Source organism: Xiphophorus hellerii, chromosome 5 (genome assembly GCF_003331165.1).
Source record: "Xiphophorus hellerii strain 12219 chromosome 5, Xiphophorus_hellerii-4.1, whole genome shotgun sequence".
Taxonomy (NCBI): domain Eukaryota; kingdom Metazoa; phylum Chordata; class Actinopteri; order Cyprinodontiformes; family Poeciliidae; genus Xiphophorus; species Xiphophorus hellerii.
The window spans coordinates 30,058,864-30,077,312 of NC_045676.1; the positions used below are offsets into that span (position 1 = coordinate 30,058,864).

At 39.6% G+C, this 18,449-nt stretch overlaps 1 protein-coding gene across 2 annotated transcripts in view; it reads left to right on the forward strand.

Moving 5' to 3' along the window:
• The first annotated feature begins 579 nt into the window (after positions 1-579).
• The window catches only part of fhip1aa (FHF complex subunit HOOK interacting protein 1Aa), a 31,539-nt gene continuing 13,669 nt past the window's right edge, over positions 580-18,449 (forward strand). Inside the window, exons 1-3 of one of the 2 annotated variants that reach the window (XM_032562524.1) lie at positions 580-793; positions 15,307-15,367; positions 16,840-17,042. In XM_032562524.1, coding sequence (XP_032418415.1) covers positions 16,935-17,042 — 108 coding nt within the window. In that variant the 5' untranslated portion in view covers positions 580-793; positions 15,307-15,367; positions 16,840-16,934. Of the gene's footprint in view, positions 794-10,498; positions 10,574-15,306; positions 15,368-16,839; positions 17,043-18,449 lie in introns of those variants that run through there. The other variant, XM_032562525.1, reaches the window with a different exon arrangement.

Here is an 18,449-nt window from a genome sequence, read left to right on the forward strand (position 1 = left end):
AAATTCTACAAACATGAGCAAGATTACTTAAAAAGGGAATTTTCCCAGTTTAACATAATGGCAAATACATATTTCATGCCATTCATGTGGTTTTAGTATTTAATGAATTGAGTATTAAATATTATGTCTCAGATCTGTTTTTAATTACTCCACCTTTCTTTAAAAAAATGGCCTGAGTCATTTTTTTTTTTGCCAAAAGTGATTTTGGAGAGAAAAACAACCTCCTCCTTTTCATTACCAAAAGACTATTTAGGCAAAAATAAAAACAAATACAATTCTGGCAAGAAATTATCTACACTATCATTTTAGGAAGATGAGGATCTGACTCATTATTAAAGTTCTCACACCAAAAACTCACAGCATCAAAAACATGATTTTTTTTGTTTTACGCTCCAATATTTTCTTGCGTCATGTTTGAGCTTTATCTCAATTAATGCAAGCATTGTAGTGTAAAATGAGTCAAATTTCTCCGGATAACCAGCTGTAGTCTGGATCCAGTGGATTTGTCGGTGTCGTGAGGCTGGTTGTGAAACCAGAAGCGCTCCATCTGAGGTGGAACTGGGTCTGCGGGTGGGAGGAGCCTCCGCATAAAGGATTTACTGGGGGTTTCACGTACGGCGCGCGCGCTCTAAGGAGCTTCCCTGTGTGTTGGTTGCTATTAGTGAAGTGGCCCCCCGCGTGCGGCGGGACGTGGAATAAAACACGGATATTTAATCTCCAGAAGACGCGCTGAGAGGGTCTCTGTTTATAGAAAGGCGCCACGGGGCGACGCCGTTCACAGCGTCTGAAGACGGTAAGAAAGGAGCAAACTGTCCTCCTCCTCACCCAGTTTAACTCGTACGCTAACTTCAGACCTGACGGACACACCTGTTCTCGTTTTCTCGGGACAGTTGCGGACTCCGTGACTGACGGGTGCGGGTTGGGTGGAGAGGTGGGAACTCTCCAAACTGGCGCTGCTGGTGTTGCGTTGGGCTTGCTGTTTGGGGAATATCCAGCATAATACTAACACACACAAAACCCGACTTGTGTTACATGTTTAGAAAGTTACAGAAGTGAAAACCTCTGGTTCCTGTTTGGCTCCTGGTTGGAAACATGGAGACTTATCGGGGCCAGGCAGATGGAGTTACATTCACTTTGGCAGCCAATAAACCGAGCAGTCCCTGCGTCACGCAACGACGCGTTTCTAGAGCGCAGCCGTGTTGTGCATTTTTATAAGATGTATAAATGTGTATAAGAAAACATCACAGCCAAGATTATGGCAAAGAGATGAGGAGCAGCGTGTTGTGACTGAGCTGTTAGGAGGAGCTCAGGGAGACACGGTGCTGCAGGTGTTGGGTTACCTGCAAGCGTTATCAATCTTTAATGGCTGGCCATGGAGCCATTGCTGTGTGTGTGTGGGGGGGGGTGTGCGCGCGCGCGCGCGTGTGTGTTTCACGATCACCTGTTTTCGGCAGTGGATGCATTATTAGTGTGTTGTTCAGGTTTCTTGTTTATCTACAGGTTCTGACTAGGTGTGAGTTTGTATTTCTGTAGTTTTATACAGAAAATGTATCATCTCTAAAATTATTATTTATAATTTAAAGTGCACTTCAAAGTGCACTTTAAATTATAAAGTGCATTTATTATTTAAAAATGTTTTTAATAGAATTAGCCAGATACTTAAAGATGCAGTATGCAACATTTCTAAAAAAATATATTTTTTACATGTAGCTCTGGATTAAGAGACCACTTAAAATGATCAGTTTCTCTGATTTTTACTCTTTGTAGATAAATGTTTGAGTAAAATGAACATTGTTAAAATGCTTTAAAAAAGACATCCGTTTGATTATTTCTTGCTTTTTTTGCCCAAAAGTGGCACAGGCTTTTATTAAGGGCAAGAAACGACGACACATTGAATCCATCTTTGGGACAAAATGTTGTTTATAGTTTCTTTTCGTAACTAAAAGACTAACTTATAGTCTTCTAGACACAGCAACTTTGAGTCTGAAACAAAGCCTTTTAGATTAATAAGTCTTGTTTTGTGTATATGTATACAAGATTACATCTTTGAACTCATATCATATATGAGCTTATGTAGCTTCGTCGTTAGTTTCGTTCCGAGAGGTCATGTTCTTCCTTCAAAGAGAAGCACTGTTGGGATTTCTACCTAACATTTTCACATGCAGAATACTTTTTGCAGCACTGTGAAAAGCATTCAGTAAATTAGAATATTAATAAAAAGTTCATTCATTTTAATAACTCAGTGAAAATCATGATGTAGATTAATTCCACATGGCGAATTATGATAATTTTCTGCTTCCAGCTGAAGAAAACATGACATTTAAGATTAAAACGTTACATTAAACATTAGAACAATCATTTTAATACAGGAATGTGGGTTTAATAAAATGCATATTTAATACCTGATTAAAGGTTGTTAATTTTTAAGGTTATTTTAATCGGACAAGGGAGCCTGATTGGATTATTGAGTACGACTGTATGTCTGGTCAGCATTTATTACACTGACATGTTTATCTTTTCCTTTATTGTTTCTTTTTGTGGTCAAGAGAAAACGTGCGCAGTTTTCATACTCCAAGGTCAGACTTGATTAGCTTAATTAGTGACTGAATTATCAGAGAGAATATGAGCGTTGGAGAGTAAATTTGTTTGCAGTCCTGCTGGTTACAGGAAATCAGCTGTGGTGCGATCAGAGGGGGGGGTTTCCTATTCGCTGTTTGTTGTCGGTAGCGACCGTCTGGACAATCAGCAAGCTGATCAGGAGACGCTGTAGGGAGCGATCACTCATTTTACGCTTCCCTCTGAGTTTTGACGGTCTCTGGTGAGCGAGAGCCCACAACGTTTCCTCATGAAAGCAAAGCTGTCAGCCACACCTCACAGCCTTCTCATGGCATAGAGTTACCATGGAGATAATTCACGTATTATCTAAATAACCAAGTGGAGTTTGGATCATGGTTACACCAACAAGAAGTAAAAAAATTCTTTGTTGCTCCATGTTCTAAATGTCAAACTTGGATCAATTCATATCAACAACAACAACAAAAAACAAAACAGTTGGTCTCTACAAACATTTACATTAGACATCTGCACCCCCCCCCCCCCCCCCCCCCCCACACACACACACACACCCGCACGCACACACCATGGCTGTCACAATAACTAATAACTAATTTTGCTGGACAATAAATTGCCCCAGAAGTTATTGCGATGAATCATAGTATTGTCATTGTAAGACCATTTTTAACTAATATAATCATGGCATATGATCTCAAAGATCAAAAATGTTTCAGAAGTTACTACAATAAACAATAATATTGTTGTTTTGAGACCATTTTCAAGTAATAATGGCATAGCAATCAAGTAATGTCATAATAATGCAAGAACACATTCTCAAAGATCAAAGAACTTTAAATTCTTATGAACATTTAATACTGGAACTTGAAGAAATAAAAACATATAAATAAATAAACAAAACGACAGATGAGATGAATTTTGAAGCCTCTGTAAACAAAATTTTAAAAAGGGCTCGTTGTCAGCAAAGCATCAGAATTAAGGCTTTTGTCTTCCAGTTTTTGATAGAAAGAAGGAGAAAAGAAAAACAACAAATCATGCAAATGTAAATTATTGAGCTGCTTTAAATTGATCATTCGATTAACTGATTTATTGCTTATTGAGCCAGGTCTAGGAACATGTTAACTTTACTCTGCAGTATCTTTTCTGTTTAACTTGTTCCAACACAATATCGGAACACTTCTGTTAAGAAATCTCCATCCCAGCCTGATGTCTGCCGTTCACAGTTGGTCTGTCTGCCTGTTGTCTGTCATCCAGTTCGGACAATGCAAACTTGATCAAATTGGAGGAATGAGAGGAATGCGTAGCAGATCAATCATCATGTCATTTTTAGGAATGGAAGTTCACATAAAGAAGCTCTATTTGTCTGATAAAAACGCCTCACACAAATTTGATTCAATGTTCTCCTTCTGGTCACAAGTTAGGAGCTGGAATTTATTTGCTTCAGTTTGGCCGTTTTGTGTTCCTGTTTTATGAATGAGACAATAAAAGCCTGGAAAGGCAGTTTTATTAAAAAATATTTACATGATTTCTTCTTTTTTTTTTTTTTTTACAACTAGCAGCTTTAAACTGTTTTCCATTGAGACTTTATGTGTCATGGTGTTAGGTGGTGTATGAACCGGAATGCAGACAGGTTGAGGCGGCGAGAGTATGTGAATTATTTGAGAGAGAGAGAAAGAAGGAGAGAGGGAGAGATGCGTAGAACTTTGTTGATATTCCGTTAATGTTGAAAAAACACAATTTCGCTATTGAAGTGTTTCCATTAAATAAGAAATGCTATTAAAATCACACGTGAATAAGTTTGTTCATGCGATGAGTGGCTACATGCCGTGTCATCGTCCTCCTACCACTTCCTGTCGTCTTCTTCACCTTTTCCACCAGCAGTAACATCTGGTCGTTGTGTGATGTGAAAAAACTGTTTCCATCGAAGTTTTGCAAATTTCGACAGTTGAAAAACCACCTCATTCGAGCACAAAAGTTTTTTTTAATTTCCCTGTTTCCACTAAATTTTCATAAGCAAATTTACTTCTGTAAATCCAATTTGCGCCCTTTTTACGGTTAATGGAAACGCATCTAGAGAGAGAGAAAACATGGGAGCAAGGAGGATTAAGCACTAACAGAGGAGGTATGAAAACAAGTCTGATAAACATAAAACTACAATAATTAAGAGGACTGAACTAAAACAGAAGCGAGGCTAATCTGATCACAATAAGATGAGCTGAAGCAAATGAACAAAACTAAAATCCAGATTTGTTGGGATCCCGACATTATGTGTGCAACCAACAGAAAGTAGTGCAGAATTGCAGAAATGATGGTTTCTCACAACGCTTTACAAATAAAAATCTAAAAAAACATGGAATGCATTTGTTTTTATCTCAGTTTACTGTGGGGAAAATTGGACAATACATCTATGTAAACCCCAAAAATACAGTATGTGCACCTGGTACACTTCAAAGTGTAGCATATATCCCTCCAGATATATTTCATCTGGAGGTATGAAATATATGCACTTCATATTATTTGTAAAGTAAATAAAAAATTATTTAGCTTGTTAATCCCTCTAAGTTTATGCCTTGATTTGTACATGAAATATGACAAAATATGATAAAATTTGTCAGATGACAGGTGCTGGGGTGTGTGTGTGAAGCCCTGAAAAAGGCCTAGCTTTGTCCCATGTTTGGGATTAGCTCGAACTTTGTCGCCCACTTTACCAACACTGGCCCTGCTTTAGAAGCTGGATTTGGCTGAATCTCAGGAGTTCAGGCTGACTTTCAACCAATTCCTTCGTATTAATGGATCAGAATGGCTGGCACGGCTCTGTTCAGCTGATCTCTCTGACGAAGGTCAGCTTCAGGATCAACAAGTTAAAGCTCACATGATCGTAGGTCCTTCCAGACTGATTCTGAAGGGTCTTTAAAGCGGCGTTATTTTGTAAAATCCTCTTTTTTGAGCTTTACATAACGTTATAACAGAAATAGATGTCTGAAGTCCTTCAGGATTTTCTGCAATTAATAAGTGTAAATGTTCTGAATCCTCCATCACACTGCCACCTTTGTGTAAAATCCTGTTCGTTTTTTACCAGATGTAAGAAAAAAGTTCTGAACACCTGGAGGAGTGTAGTAAGTGGTTTTTCTAGGTTTGGTTCAGTTGTGGTTAACGGCTCTGTTTGTGGTTCTGGAGTCTGAAAGCCTTATGGACTTCTCTGTAGCATTTTACAGGTTGATTTAGTTATCTTTTTTTCTTTTGTGAATGAAATCATTTTAAAACTCAAGTTTGTATTTATCCAGGTTATGTTTGTCTGATATTGATTTGGTGAATCAAAACATTTAGGAATATTTTTATCCTGTGTTATAACCTTTAAAAAGCTGCAATGTTTGCTTGGTTTGGCATCAAACCCCAGAAAAATCAGCTTCTTATTGCTTTCATCTCCCAGATAAAGAGAGTAATGCTTGGTATTCTCTGCTTTCCACATGCAAACAGGGCTGCGTTATCAGCAGGAGGGGCGATGCAAACGAGACACAAAGGAAGCAGCAGGAGCAGAGATAGGATATACCTGCACACAAAAACACACCTTATCGCTGACAGTGGGTCATTGTATTGTACCATTACAGACTGCAGCCTCGCCAAGGCAACATGAAAGTGCAGTGGGAATGATGTCAGCGGCCAGCACTGTGGCGGTTTGACACCAGACGCTCAGAGAATGGAGCTGTTGTTCAAAACGAGGCATGATGTCAATGAAGCGCTTCTGTATGACGGCGTATTAGGAACAAATGTAGAGAGAAAGAAAGGAGCGAATTTCAACTGGAAAACTCAGAAATTCTGAAGATTAATCTCAGAAGTTTTTTTTAAAAAAAAAACACGCTGGAAATTTCAATAGTGAAAGATTTTCGACTTTTGAATCTCAGAAATATCCCTGTTTGGTTTTGAAAATTTGAGTTTAATCTAACTCAAATTAGAGTTATAAATTTACTTCTTTTTTTTAAACCTACAATGACCCTAATAGGTCTTCTTTGAGTTTAGTAATCACATTCGTTGAGCTGCTGATGCTTGATCCAGTGTGCATCTAAATATCTAAAAGCTGCAGATGCATCATAGAAATTCTCAGGACTTTAAATTATAAAATCTTTGATGGTCAGGAAATGAATCTTTGGATTATATTAAGCTTAAAAGTTACAGGAGGAAAAATAACGTTGTGCAACAAAGTTGGGCTCTGCGATGGACTGGCGACCTGTCCAGGGTTTACCGCGCCTCTCGCCCGAAACGTTCGCTGGAGATAAGCACCAGCAGCCCTCCTGACCCCACTAGGGACAAGGGTGTTAGAAAATGGATGGATGGAACAATGTTTGGCTAATGTAACTATTAATAATTATATGATTGAGAATTATATGATCACTTAAAAACAAAAAAGAGTTCAGACTTTTTTCCTCCAAATTCAGAATTCTGACTTTAATCTTCTGAGATCAAAAGTCAGAATTCTGTGTAAAGTGAGAATTGTGACAAAAAGTTAAAATTATGAAAAAAAGTCAATTCTGAGGAAAAGAAAGTCAGAATTAAGAGAAAAGGGGTTGGAATTGTGGAAGAAGTAAAAAGCCCTAATCCTCTTCTGTATAATTATGATTAATAAAATGTCTGATAATTTCATCTTTTTTAGCATTTTTCTTAAACACATAAATGGCATAAATCTTTTTCTTTGAAAGCACAAAGCAGACATTCTCAACCTTTTTATTTTACAAGATTACAACACCCAATTAACAGCCACCCAGTCTGATTTACAAGCACAAAATATTTCTGAGTGGAATTTGTTCCCATGCCCTCCTGATTAAGAGGAACTACGAGCCAAACACATTCAGCCTCTGTCAGGTTCTAATGCTGCAGGTGAAGGAGTGAATCTGACACCAAACTCTGCACACATACCAGATATTTACATACTCTGTGTAAAATAAACACCAAGATATTTTTTGTCACTGTCTGAAGTTAACTCAAACCACACTTTTCTTATTTTAGCTTAGTTAGAATTAGTTCTATTTGCTAAATGCCAGATTCATTTTGTAGAGATTTTTTTTGTAATATTCCTTGAATTCAATAGCTTACATACATTTGGTCATGACAGTATTTTAAACTGTATTATTTAAAATTATTATTATTATTTGGGCCAAACCTTTTGGGTTTCCTTCCTCAAGAGTCCATTTTGTTGGCCGCCTCACTCACACACACCTTTTCAGATCTTCTCACAACTTCTCCAGAGGACTCAGATGAGTGTTTGTGATGGCCACACCAAAACATTTTTCATTCATTCCTATATCCTAACTCTGACCCTTACCCTAAACATAACTTAAAATCAATTCACACCTTTGTCCTAAATCTTACCCCCAAATCAAAAACGGCATTTCTTCTTATGCAGGCAGTCCCCACAACATGGTATGTATTAGGAAAGTGGTCCTTACATTGTATCAAATACAAGCTTCTACACACACACACGCCCTCCCCCCCACACACACGCCCACGTGCGCATATACACCCACAGGCTTGTGCACGCCCAGGTTAGGGATGACATGACAGCATTTGTGATTTGCAAGAAGCAGTTTGCCGTCTCCAATCAGAGCTTCTCAAACTTTCAATGGTGGATTATATCAGAAGTTTCTTCTCTGCTGTTGTTGCCCTTGGTTACCTTTTACATAATTTATGCCTTGGTTTCTGATATGGTGCATTTCTCCTTCAAACCAAACACTTTTGTCTTTAGTGATGTGTCTCATGAACTTCCTCTGTTCTGTGTGTTAAAACATGGGTGTTTGCCTGAGTTTATGTTTGGACTTGTTGGTAAAAGTGAGCAATATGGAACCCATTCGGTAATAAAGACAGCAGTTAGCCTGGAGCAGCACTAACTGCTCATATAACACTATTATCTTCCAAGGTGGATTCAGCCTGCAGTGTTGTTAAAGAGCCAGGGACACATTTGGAAGAGAAAGTCATGTAATATTTTTTATGCTTTTATTGAAGCCTAAATCAAAATGTTGTTTTGAATGAAAGACCCAAGACTCGTTGACTTGATGAATTTTTCAGCGTTTCCATTAAGCAAATTTATTTTCGTAATTCCAATTTGTGCAATTACATTAAGAGTGAGAAAGCGCGATATATTTTGGTCAATGGAAACACAGCTAATATTTGTTCTAGACTTTATTATCTACTCTGCCAAAGAGTCTTAAATACAGATTTAACAAGCATTTTTCCACACAATCTTGCAAATTGTCCGATTCAAATTAAGGAAATGAGACCTTATTTAATATGTTGCAAGGTTATGGTTGGAACAGTTTGAACACCAGATTAACAGGCATCAATAGAGGCAATACAAAGACACACAGAGTTCTTGGAAATGGAAGAACTTCCTGTTTGGTTCATTCAGAAATTCAACACTAACAGGTTTTGAGATTTCTACAACAACTATTTTGTACATAAATTCATTTGTTTTGGTTTGGTATTAATTTTCTAAATAATTCACTGCAGTTCTGTTTTTTCCATGTTGAATTGAATGTTGTGATAGTACATTTTTAAAAAAATATTTCTGTTTTAAATCAGACCTAATGGTAGAAATTTGAATCCATGCCTCTCAGTAGTTCTGTGTTTTGCAACCGGTTAAACAGTCTTAAGTTTAGAGACACTGGCAGATTTAAAAAAAAAAAAACTTAACATGTGGAAGTCTTTCCTGCACCATTTTTATTATTTGCTACTGCAACGTAAACAAAAAGAGCTTTTGATAAAATATTAATAAGAACAATTCAAAAGGTAAATGTAGGGTCATGGGGTCAGCGCCCTGCACACTGAAGGCAGCAGAGATCAGAACCATTTCCTTCCTGCTGGGTTCTGTAAACACAGAGGCTTCACTCCCTCTGTTCTCTCAGCTCCACCTAGACCCTGAATATTTCAGCAGCTGCTATCTGTTTAAAGGACATGTTTGTCCTTACGGTTGCTATGGTCACTGGTAAATTTTCCACCTGCCAACAGCAACCTCAGCCAAGGAACTGGAAGATGTACTGTATGTGTCCTTCCCATTTCTTGTAGGTCTATGACCAGATGAGACCCGTATTTTTAGAATTCCAGACAGTCCACTTAGGAAAGATTTTGTTCGCTTATGTGTAGATCAGATTAACGTGTTTCCCAGCAGAAAGCATGGCCTACTAACCAACATGATGGTGACTCTGGTGTCAGTTGCTTGAAAGTGACACCATTGGCCTTTTGGTGTCTTTGATGGATTTTAAAGTTGCAGAGTAATGGGAGCTGACAGTATTGTCACAGGATCATAACAAGACAAAGGAAGCTAATAAAAAGAAACCACAACTAACAGCAATGACTTTTTGTTTAGCACTGACTGCAGCTTGTGTAGTGTCTGGATGTGTAGTCAGAACCAAGAGTGGTGGCATTGTGATGTGATATGCTTCACTGACAGACTTCTTTCAGAATTTCAATTTTCAGCCATTAATGCATCCAGATTTACCGGTGCAGAATTACGATGCATGTATTACATCAATGACGTAAAAGTCTGATAAGATGCAATATGACAGTTTATACTGCAGACCCTTTGAAGCCTATTAGTTACGTGTCCAAATTAGTTTCACATTTTTAAGTGGCACAGATCGGATTTTTTGGAGGGTGACACTACTAGAATAGTGCCGTTCAGAAGAAGTTGGACATTGGTCACATTTGGTAAAAAAAAAACCCAAACCAAAACAAAAAAACATTAAACCCATGAGACGTTGTCCGGACAGGTTGTTTTCACAGGTAAAGAAAAAGATTTCAAACTATGACATAAAATGTTTGTGTGAGGTTCATCTCGTCATCTGTGAGGTTAAAGCTTTCTTGCTTAACATGAAAGCTCATGTATCTTCATGAGAAAAGGGTGTGCCCTGCCCTTCAGCTATTTGTCCTCACCACACCTTTATGAAACCGTTTGGGCTGACAGACAAAGCCAGAAACCTGATCAGGGAAACAGAAAGAGATAAAAGCCTTCCAGGTGAGCTTTCTTTCATTTCACAATGTTTACTTGACATCAATCTCGATTTTCTTTTTATCTGCTCTTCTAATCCTTTCAAAGCTGATCTCATGTCAGTGAGTGCTACTCATTATGCAATCCCACCAGGAATAGAGTTCCCACTGTGTGGGACCTGGAGCAGCCTCTGTGTGGGGTTTAGTTTAGGGCGGGAGGGCGATATATTTTGGTAAAAACCTGATTACCTGTTACGACCGTCTGTCTGCTTGTAATGAGCTCATTTCGAGTTAATGGGAATATTGATTTTTTGTTAGTAGAAACATTACACAGAGAAAAGCAGCAGACGGTGTGAGTGATGTCACCATGTGTGAAAGCAGTGCCAGGTTTCATTCTTTCACTGCATCCCTTCACATTTTGGTACATTTAAGGTTTTGTTGGAAGTAAGAAAATCCTATTTTGTTGACAAATTTTAAAATTTGTTTACTATTTAATTTCACACCTTGATGGAAAGTAGCAATTACTCCTCACCAGCAGCTGAGTCGTATTAAAAAAGACAATCCGTTTGATCCTATAGTGTAGCAGCTGGAAGGATTATGCTGATAACGCCAGCTGTTGGAATAACAAAAAGAGTTCTGCACACATTTTTTTCTTCTGTAGCATTTTAAATTTGGAAAAAGAACTAAACATTGTTTCTCTGGAAATCCCCAGTGTTACAATCCAATACACTGTTATCAACTTCTCTACAAATAAATGTAAACCTAGCATCTTTAATGCATATAAAGTTTTTAAAAAGTTGATCAAATTATCTGAAAAGAATAGACTCTTTATTCTTATTGTAAAAATAAAACATAGTGTAAAGAAATTTGGGTGCAGTTCTTCAGATGCATCCATCCATCCATCCATCTTCTTCCGCTTATCCGGGGTCGGGTCGCGGGGGTAGCAGCTTCAGAAGGGAGGCCCAGACTTCCCTCTCCCCGGCCACTTCTCCCAGCTCTTCCGGGGGAATCCCGAGGCGTTCCCAGGCCAGCCGAGAGACATAGTCCCTCCAGCGTGTCCTGGGTCTTCCCCGGGGCCTCCTCCCGGTGGGATGTGCCCGGAACACCTCACCAGGGAGGCGTCCAGGAGGCATCCTGACCAGATGCCCGAGCCACCTCAACTGGCTCCTCTCGATGTGAAGGAGCAGCGGCTCTACTCTGAGTCCCTCCCGGATGACTGAGCTTCTCACCCTATCTCTAAGGGAGAGCCCAGCCACCCTACGGAGAAAACCCATTTCGGCCGCTTGTATCCGCGATCTCGTTCTTTCGGTCATGACCCAAAGCTCATGACCATAGATGAGGGTGGGAACGTAGACCGACCGGTAAATCGAGAGCTTCGCTTTTTGGCTCAGCTCTCTCTTCACCACGACACACCGGTACAGCGCCTGCTTGACGGCAGACGCTGCGCCAATCCGCCTGTCGATCTCCCGCTCCCCTCCGTGAACAAGATCCTGAGATACTTGAACTCCTCCACTTGGGGCAGGACACCCCCCCCGACCCGGAGAAGGTACTCTACCCTTTTCCGGCTCAAGACCATGGCCTCGGATTTGGAGGCACTGATCCTCATCCTCATTCATCTTCAGATGAAAAACAATTTATTTAAATCTAGATCATAAATATAAAAGAAAATATCTAATCCAAAGGTAGTTTCTATCTGTTCTACACTCATTGTCCCATATTGCTCTTGTCCTTTGGTAAACTTAAACCAGTTAAGAGAGCCTATAGCTCATAGCTACTCTGAAATGGCTAAGACTGGAGAAAATGCAATCAGATAGAGGCAGATATGTGTTGAAATTTATGAGTGAAGTAATGGCTACAAGAAAAAAAGCAATTTGCCTAAATGTTTTCACACTGTCACAGTCAAAACTGTGATCAACAAGGCTGGACGAGTTTATCAAGTTTGTCTCGCCTTGGTGTTTAGGAATCAGGCTGATTTGGGTGAGCGAACAAGACACGTTTTAGTTCCCTACAGTCACAAACAGTACTGTACTTTCGATACTGAACTATGCTCCTGCAAGATTTGGGTTCAACATGAAACTAGGGTGGAAAAGCACCGCATCTGGGATTACATGTAAAAACGGAAGACAATCTGTGATACCATATGAGGTGGCATAGTAGGAGTGGGCGATTGGGACTTTTTATTCCGAGTTTTATCATATTTTGTGGTAATATTGCAATAACAATAAAAGTGATTTTAAGAACTATTTACTACTTCTTTTTAGGTAACTGACTGTGTGTCACAGTAATTATAGCCCCACAAACACAAAAAAGGGTCTTGAAAAACATTCCCAAATGTAATGTGCTTCTTTAGGACACAATTCACATAAAGAAGTGTGATCAGTATCACACTAAGCTGCATACGGTAACTGTATTTTCCATTTTATTGGTATTTATTGACGCTCTCATTGAACAAACAGTGTAGAAAAGTCAAACTATGAATCCTCACAATAGGGAGAGGTTTTGGGGATGTTTAACCATGATTAATAAAAATCCATCGTGACAGCAAATTCTTATCATAAGAAATCACGACAAATGATAAAGGGTACAACAAATGCCTACCCCCTATGAAACATCGTTCTCTTTTAAATACAAGTCAAGGCACTGGTGATATGATTAGTTTTTCCCCCTTAGGTAACAGAAACTTGAGTTGATGAAAAATGGTCAGAATGTGTGAGGAGTTGTGAAAGCTTTGCTCGGTTTCAGCTGAGGTGCAGCCAGCTTTCAGCCCGGCTGGCTGCTGAAAGGAGAAACTCTCTGGAACAAACGGAGCACATCTGAGTTGTTACAAGGCTTTTGTTGCCTAAAAAGCAGCTGAGTGGGGGTTAAACTAAGCTAGGAAACAAAAACCTGAATTCATATTTGAACATATGCCCAAAGATTTCACAACATAAATCAGGTCCCGTCCCTGCTGTTTACAGCAGTTTCTTGGTACTTTTGGGCGGTGGCGCAGTTCTACTGTACAATATTTCTGATTTCCCAGATGGCAGAAGGTTAGATGACAAAGTGCAAACAAGAACAGCTGATGTGTGTTTGTTATCCTTCTCTGAGACTGTTCCTAGTGCTATTTTAAGCCAAACAGTTCTGTGTATTTAAACAAAACTGCTCATCCAGTAAATGGAGCCTTTGGTGATTTTGAGAGGTGATGCTGCTTAGGTGGAGAAAACCTGTGAGTTTGGTCCCTAGCAAGACATAAAAAGCAGCTCTTGAAGGGGTGAGTCGTAACCACTAGCACACACACACATGCAGCACCTCCTCCCTCCATCTGTCTCACTCTCACTCTCTGTTTGCACAACCCCACACCCTCAGCCAGCACAGGAAACTTTCCAAGAAAATCAAGAAGTTTTTTTTTTTTTTTTTTTGCACTCAGAAGGAGCAACATCATGAAGGAAACCGGTTTATGTAGATTTGGTGCTGGAAAGGATGGGTGTAACATTCTGAAGGAGTTGGGCTCCAAGTTATCTGATAAGGATGTCAACATTAAGCAGACTGGTCACATAATTTTCTTTGAGCTTTGCATTGTGTTCTAATGTTATTCCCTCATCAAAAACATACCTGGAGTGTTGCCTTGATTCTTTCATGCTTGTTTGAGAAATCATTCAATCTCCCATGGCAACCGTTCAGTTGTGCTAAACGCGTATGTGAACATTGCACGAGGACGAAGCCGATCTTTGGAGCTCCAGCTTCCAAACTGCCGAGCTAACGTCTTACAGAGCACTTGTCCCCCACGACTCCCCCACTCAGCTCCTTCAAACTAGCCAGCAGCAATCCGCAAACATCTGGTGACAAAACAGGGTGCATCTGCAATGAGCTCATTAGATGAGCCGCTTCTCAGTATCTGCGTTCCCATTACAATTGTGCGCAAAACTTTGTCAATGTTCCGCCAATGTAAAACCCCCACAATTTCTCAATTGCCATTTTTCATTAAATTAGAAATGCAATTAAAATCAGACGTGAATAAGTTTGTTTGTGCGATAAGTCACTAAAAAACCAACGACTTTATGTTGTCTTCTTTGTGGTTTGCGCCAGTGGAAACATCTTTTTGTTGATCATGTGACTCATGTGATGTGTGAAAGTGTTTCCATTACAGTTTTGTGATATGAACAAATTTCAGTAAAAAGAAAAAGAAAAAATTTACCTCATCCCAGTGTCAAAAGCTTTTATCGACAAATCAGAGTTTTCTCAAAATTGCTGTTTCCGTTACGCAAATTTCTTTTCAAAGTGTCAAATTGCTCAATTATACGGTCAATTGAAATGTAGCTGCCGAAACACTGGCGAAAACATGTTGAAGAGGGTTAACAGAGGAACAATGTTGTGATTACTTCCTGAGTTTAAGAAAGAGAGCTTCTTAAAGAGACAGAGGCCCAATTTCAAGGCGTTAAAATTAAGAGCTCAAATTTCTTTTAAATCACCTTTGATTATATAATTTATATAACAATCGAAGGCAACATAATTACTTGATTGTGCTGTAAAATGATTCTATGTGGCGAAAAACACATAATACTGCCCCTTTGGTAGGACTATAAACATGTGAATGTGCTGCATCAGTGTTTTGTCCTTCTCTGTAGGCTTCCTCTCAACCTGTTTTTCACTTTTTGACCACTCCCTCCCCATAACCTCCTCCTCTCCATCTCCATCCAGGCAGCTCTTACTCATGTCAGATCATTTCCCATCACGCCTCGCCTCTCCTTCACACATCTCCATATTTCTTTGCTATGTCAACAGGACGAGGATGAGGTCCTTGCCTGCCTAGCGGAGCGTCCCTGCTAAAGATGGCCGCAGAGAGGTAAGAGGCACACAGTGGTTCACGCTCTCTCCTCAGAGCTCTTACATTCCTTGTCAAGGATCCAGCCGGCGGAGCCTCACGCGCTAACTGAAAGCAGATGGCAAAAGTTTATACCTTATTACAGTAACTTCTGTGTATGATGGGATTTGTCTCTAGTTCTGGGGAAGTCGGTGAAGTCAGTGTGTCGGAAAAGGGATAAGTTGTGATTTCTTTCTAATTTAAGGTTGGAACCCAGAGGCTGTAATTTGTGCAGCTGCAGCGTGTCCTGCGGTCGATCCGCTGCACATGTGCGCGCCGCTCCATGGACAGCGAGTGTTTACCGCCGGGCTCCCATTGGGGGATTTTCTTTCAGCCTATAGTTGTGGTCAGGAAATTGCCTCCACTCATAGTAGGAAAGTTTTGTCCCTTTTAACAATTTATGTAAACTGTTCTCTTTTTAGAGTGGAATAATTACTAAAATGTTTGTAATTATATACACAAGCTCAAATATATATATCTATATATGCTCTGCCAATATTTGGTCAAATGTCCCTTTGGAAGAGGCACCACAACTATAGAGTCTTTGTCAGGATCAACAATATTTTGGTTAATTCTGGCTGGAAATGATCAACTGGTTGGTGTCCTGGTTCCTATTTAGTGCACATTTTTAGATTAAATCACTTAGCTTAAACACTTTAACCACATTGATCGTATTTCCCAAACAAAATCTTTTCATTGAGAAATAATTTTTTTCAAAACTGATGTAAATTTATTTTTGTAATTTCAATTTGCACAATCTTATGGTTATTGGAAACACGTCAACCCCTCACCTCAGGAATTGAGGTGAGGGGCTAAGAGTCAAAAGCACATACGCTGTTTGACAACATGCTAAAATCACAGTGCTGTATAGTGGACTGGCATGATAACTATAGCTGACTCGCTGTCTAAATGTGGAACTTTTTCCCAATCAATATCAGAAAATACCAGCAATTTCCAGGCAACAGTCTTGTATAAACTTAACTTAAATCAGCTCATTTTTGGGGAGAAACGGGGGCTCGTCCACATTTCTTTGGCTCCCAGTGAGCGTGCTACTTGCATCCAGAGGATTTTAAAGCCAGAGCCCGTTTACTGTCTGACGTCAAATTTTCTCTGTAATGAAAGGATGTCAGAGGGCCTGCAGGAATCCGCTCTGGACCTCTGAGGTATTACTAAAACTGTTTGACAGCTCGGTGTAAAGTCCAGGGAGCAGCAAAGCAGGGACGATGTATTTCTGTCTCTCCTCTGTTGCGTCATGTCTCTATGCCTGTTACTGTTCTCCTTCCTGCATGCCTATCATAGAGGCTTCCCAGCCAGGCAGAGGTTAAGACGGGGGCCAGCCTGCCCGACTCAACATCGTCATATCATTCCAGCATTTCTGCTGTTTTATGAACCAAGATGTTGCGGTTCTGTGAGTGATGATGGGTATTTGTGATTTCTTTTTCCACATTCCCTAGGTTTTTCTGTCGTTACTTCCCTTCCCGTGACTCTGAAGGCTCCCAGTAGGCATCTTCTCTTTGTGACATGACTAACCCCACGTGATCTGGTGACCATGATGGCCTCTGTGGTTGCCAATGGAAACAACGATGGGCAGTCTCTGGTGTTGAAAGGGGTGGACCCAGAGACGTGCATGATTGTATTCAAGAACCACTGGGCTCAGGTAAGGCACCAGAAGGTTTAGGAGGCTTACAGGTGCATCTCCATAAACTACACGGTTTTAAAGAAATAAATTTAGCTCAGTAATTCAACAAAAAAACACAAATTAATATGTTATGTGAATTTATTACACATAGAGTGAGTTATTCACACATCAATAAGAACACAAAATTCTCTTTTTCAGAAACGTAGAGTACAACAATGGAATAACCCCTTTTATTGCTCCAACAATGTTATTTTTCTCCCGTACTTTTTCCTCCAACTAAAGTTTACGTTTATATGCTTGGCTTTCGCAGTGTGAACACCTATCTTTTTTTGGCAATAATGTTTTTCTGGCTTCCCTTCTTTACTATTAAAATGAGCAGAAATAATTTATATCACTCTGTTCGTCATGAATATATAGTACAGTACAGTAATATAAAAGTTTTTTTAATTAACATTTGGATGGTGGTCTGGTTTGTTGAAGTGAACCAGTACATTACTGAAATAAATGTGGGAATGAAAAAGAAAATCTCTGAATAGCTCATCTTAATTTAAGCTTTACTAAAGGCCTGAAAGCTTCTAATGAACCTTTCAGCCATATGTATTAATATTAATATAATATTAATATATATTTAATGATATTCAATGAATATCATTAAATGATGATATTCATTTAATCATCAAAACTGTCATATTTCCCTCAATAACAGTTTGTATTTAATAAGAAATCTACAGAATAAACACTGACATACTGTAGCTGAATGCAGTTTCTTGTGTCCTGTCCAGTTCTCTTCGAAGCGTGGCGTTTAAAAACCGCGGCCAGTTTTTCAGAGTCGTTCTGAAAGGCTTAGCTGCCGCCTCCAAGCCTGAGAGTAAAAAGTGACCTCAGTAAACCTCAGTGGTGAGGGCTGCTGGAATCTTGGCAGCGTGCAGCAGTTTGTCTCTGGCTCTTGGCTCTCTAAAGCGCCATGTTTACCCCTGTGGGACCAGCAGGGCTGCTAACTCTTAGCTGAACTGGGCCTCCTCCCTCCGTCCTGACTGAGAGTGACGGGTCGGGGTACACAGAAGTACAATAGGAACTAAGTGTGGTTCCTAACATCACCGACTAGAGCTGTGTTTTCATTTTAGTCCAAGTCTGCATTTTCTTTGTTGCTGCCAGAACCTTCCTTTTCTAGGGTTTGGCTGTCGGTTAAATGTAGCCTGATGTTGTGGCTTTTATTCCAGATGGATTTCCAGTCTCTGTTCCAGTCTCACAGCAGCGCTGTGTCTGGATTCATCTTTCTCCTTCATGTTAAACCTTATCAAACTGGTCACTCCCTCCCACTGTGGGAAAGGAACCAGACATCAGTGACATACAACAATAATGTAAAACATTCTGTAAAGGTTAAGCACATATAAACACATAAAATCACGAAAGTCAAAGAAAACA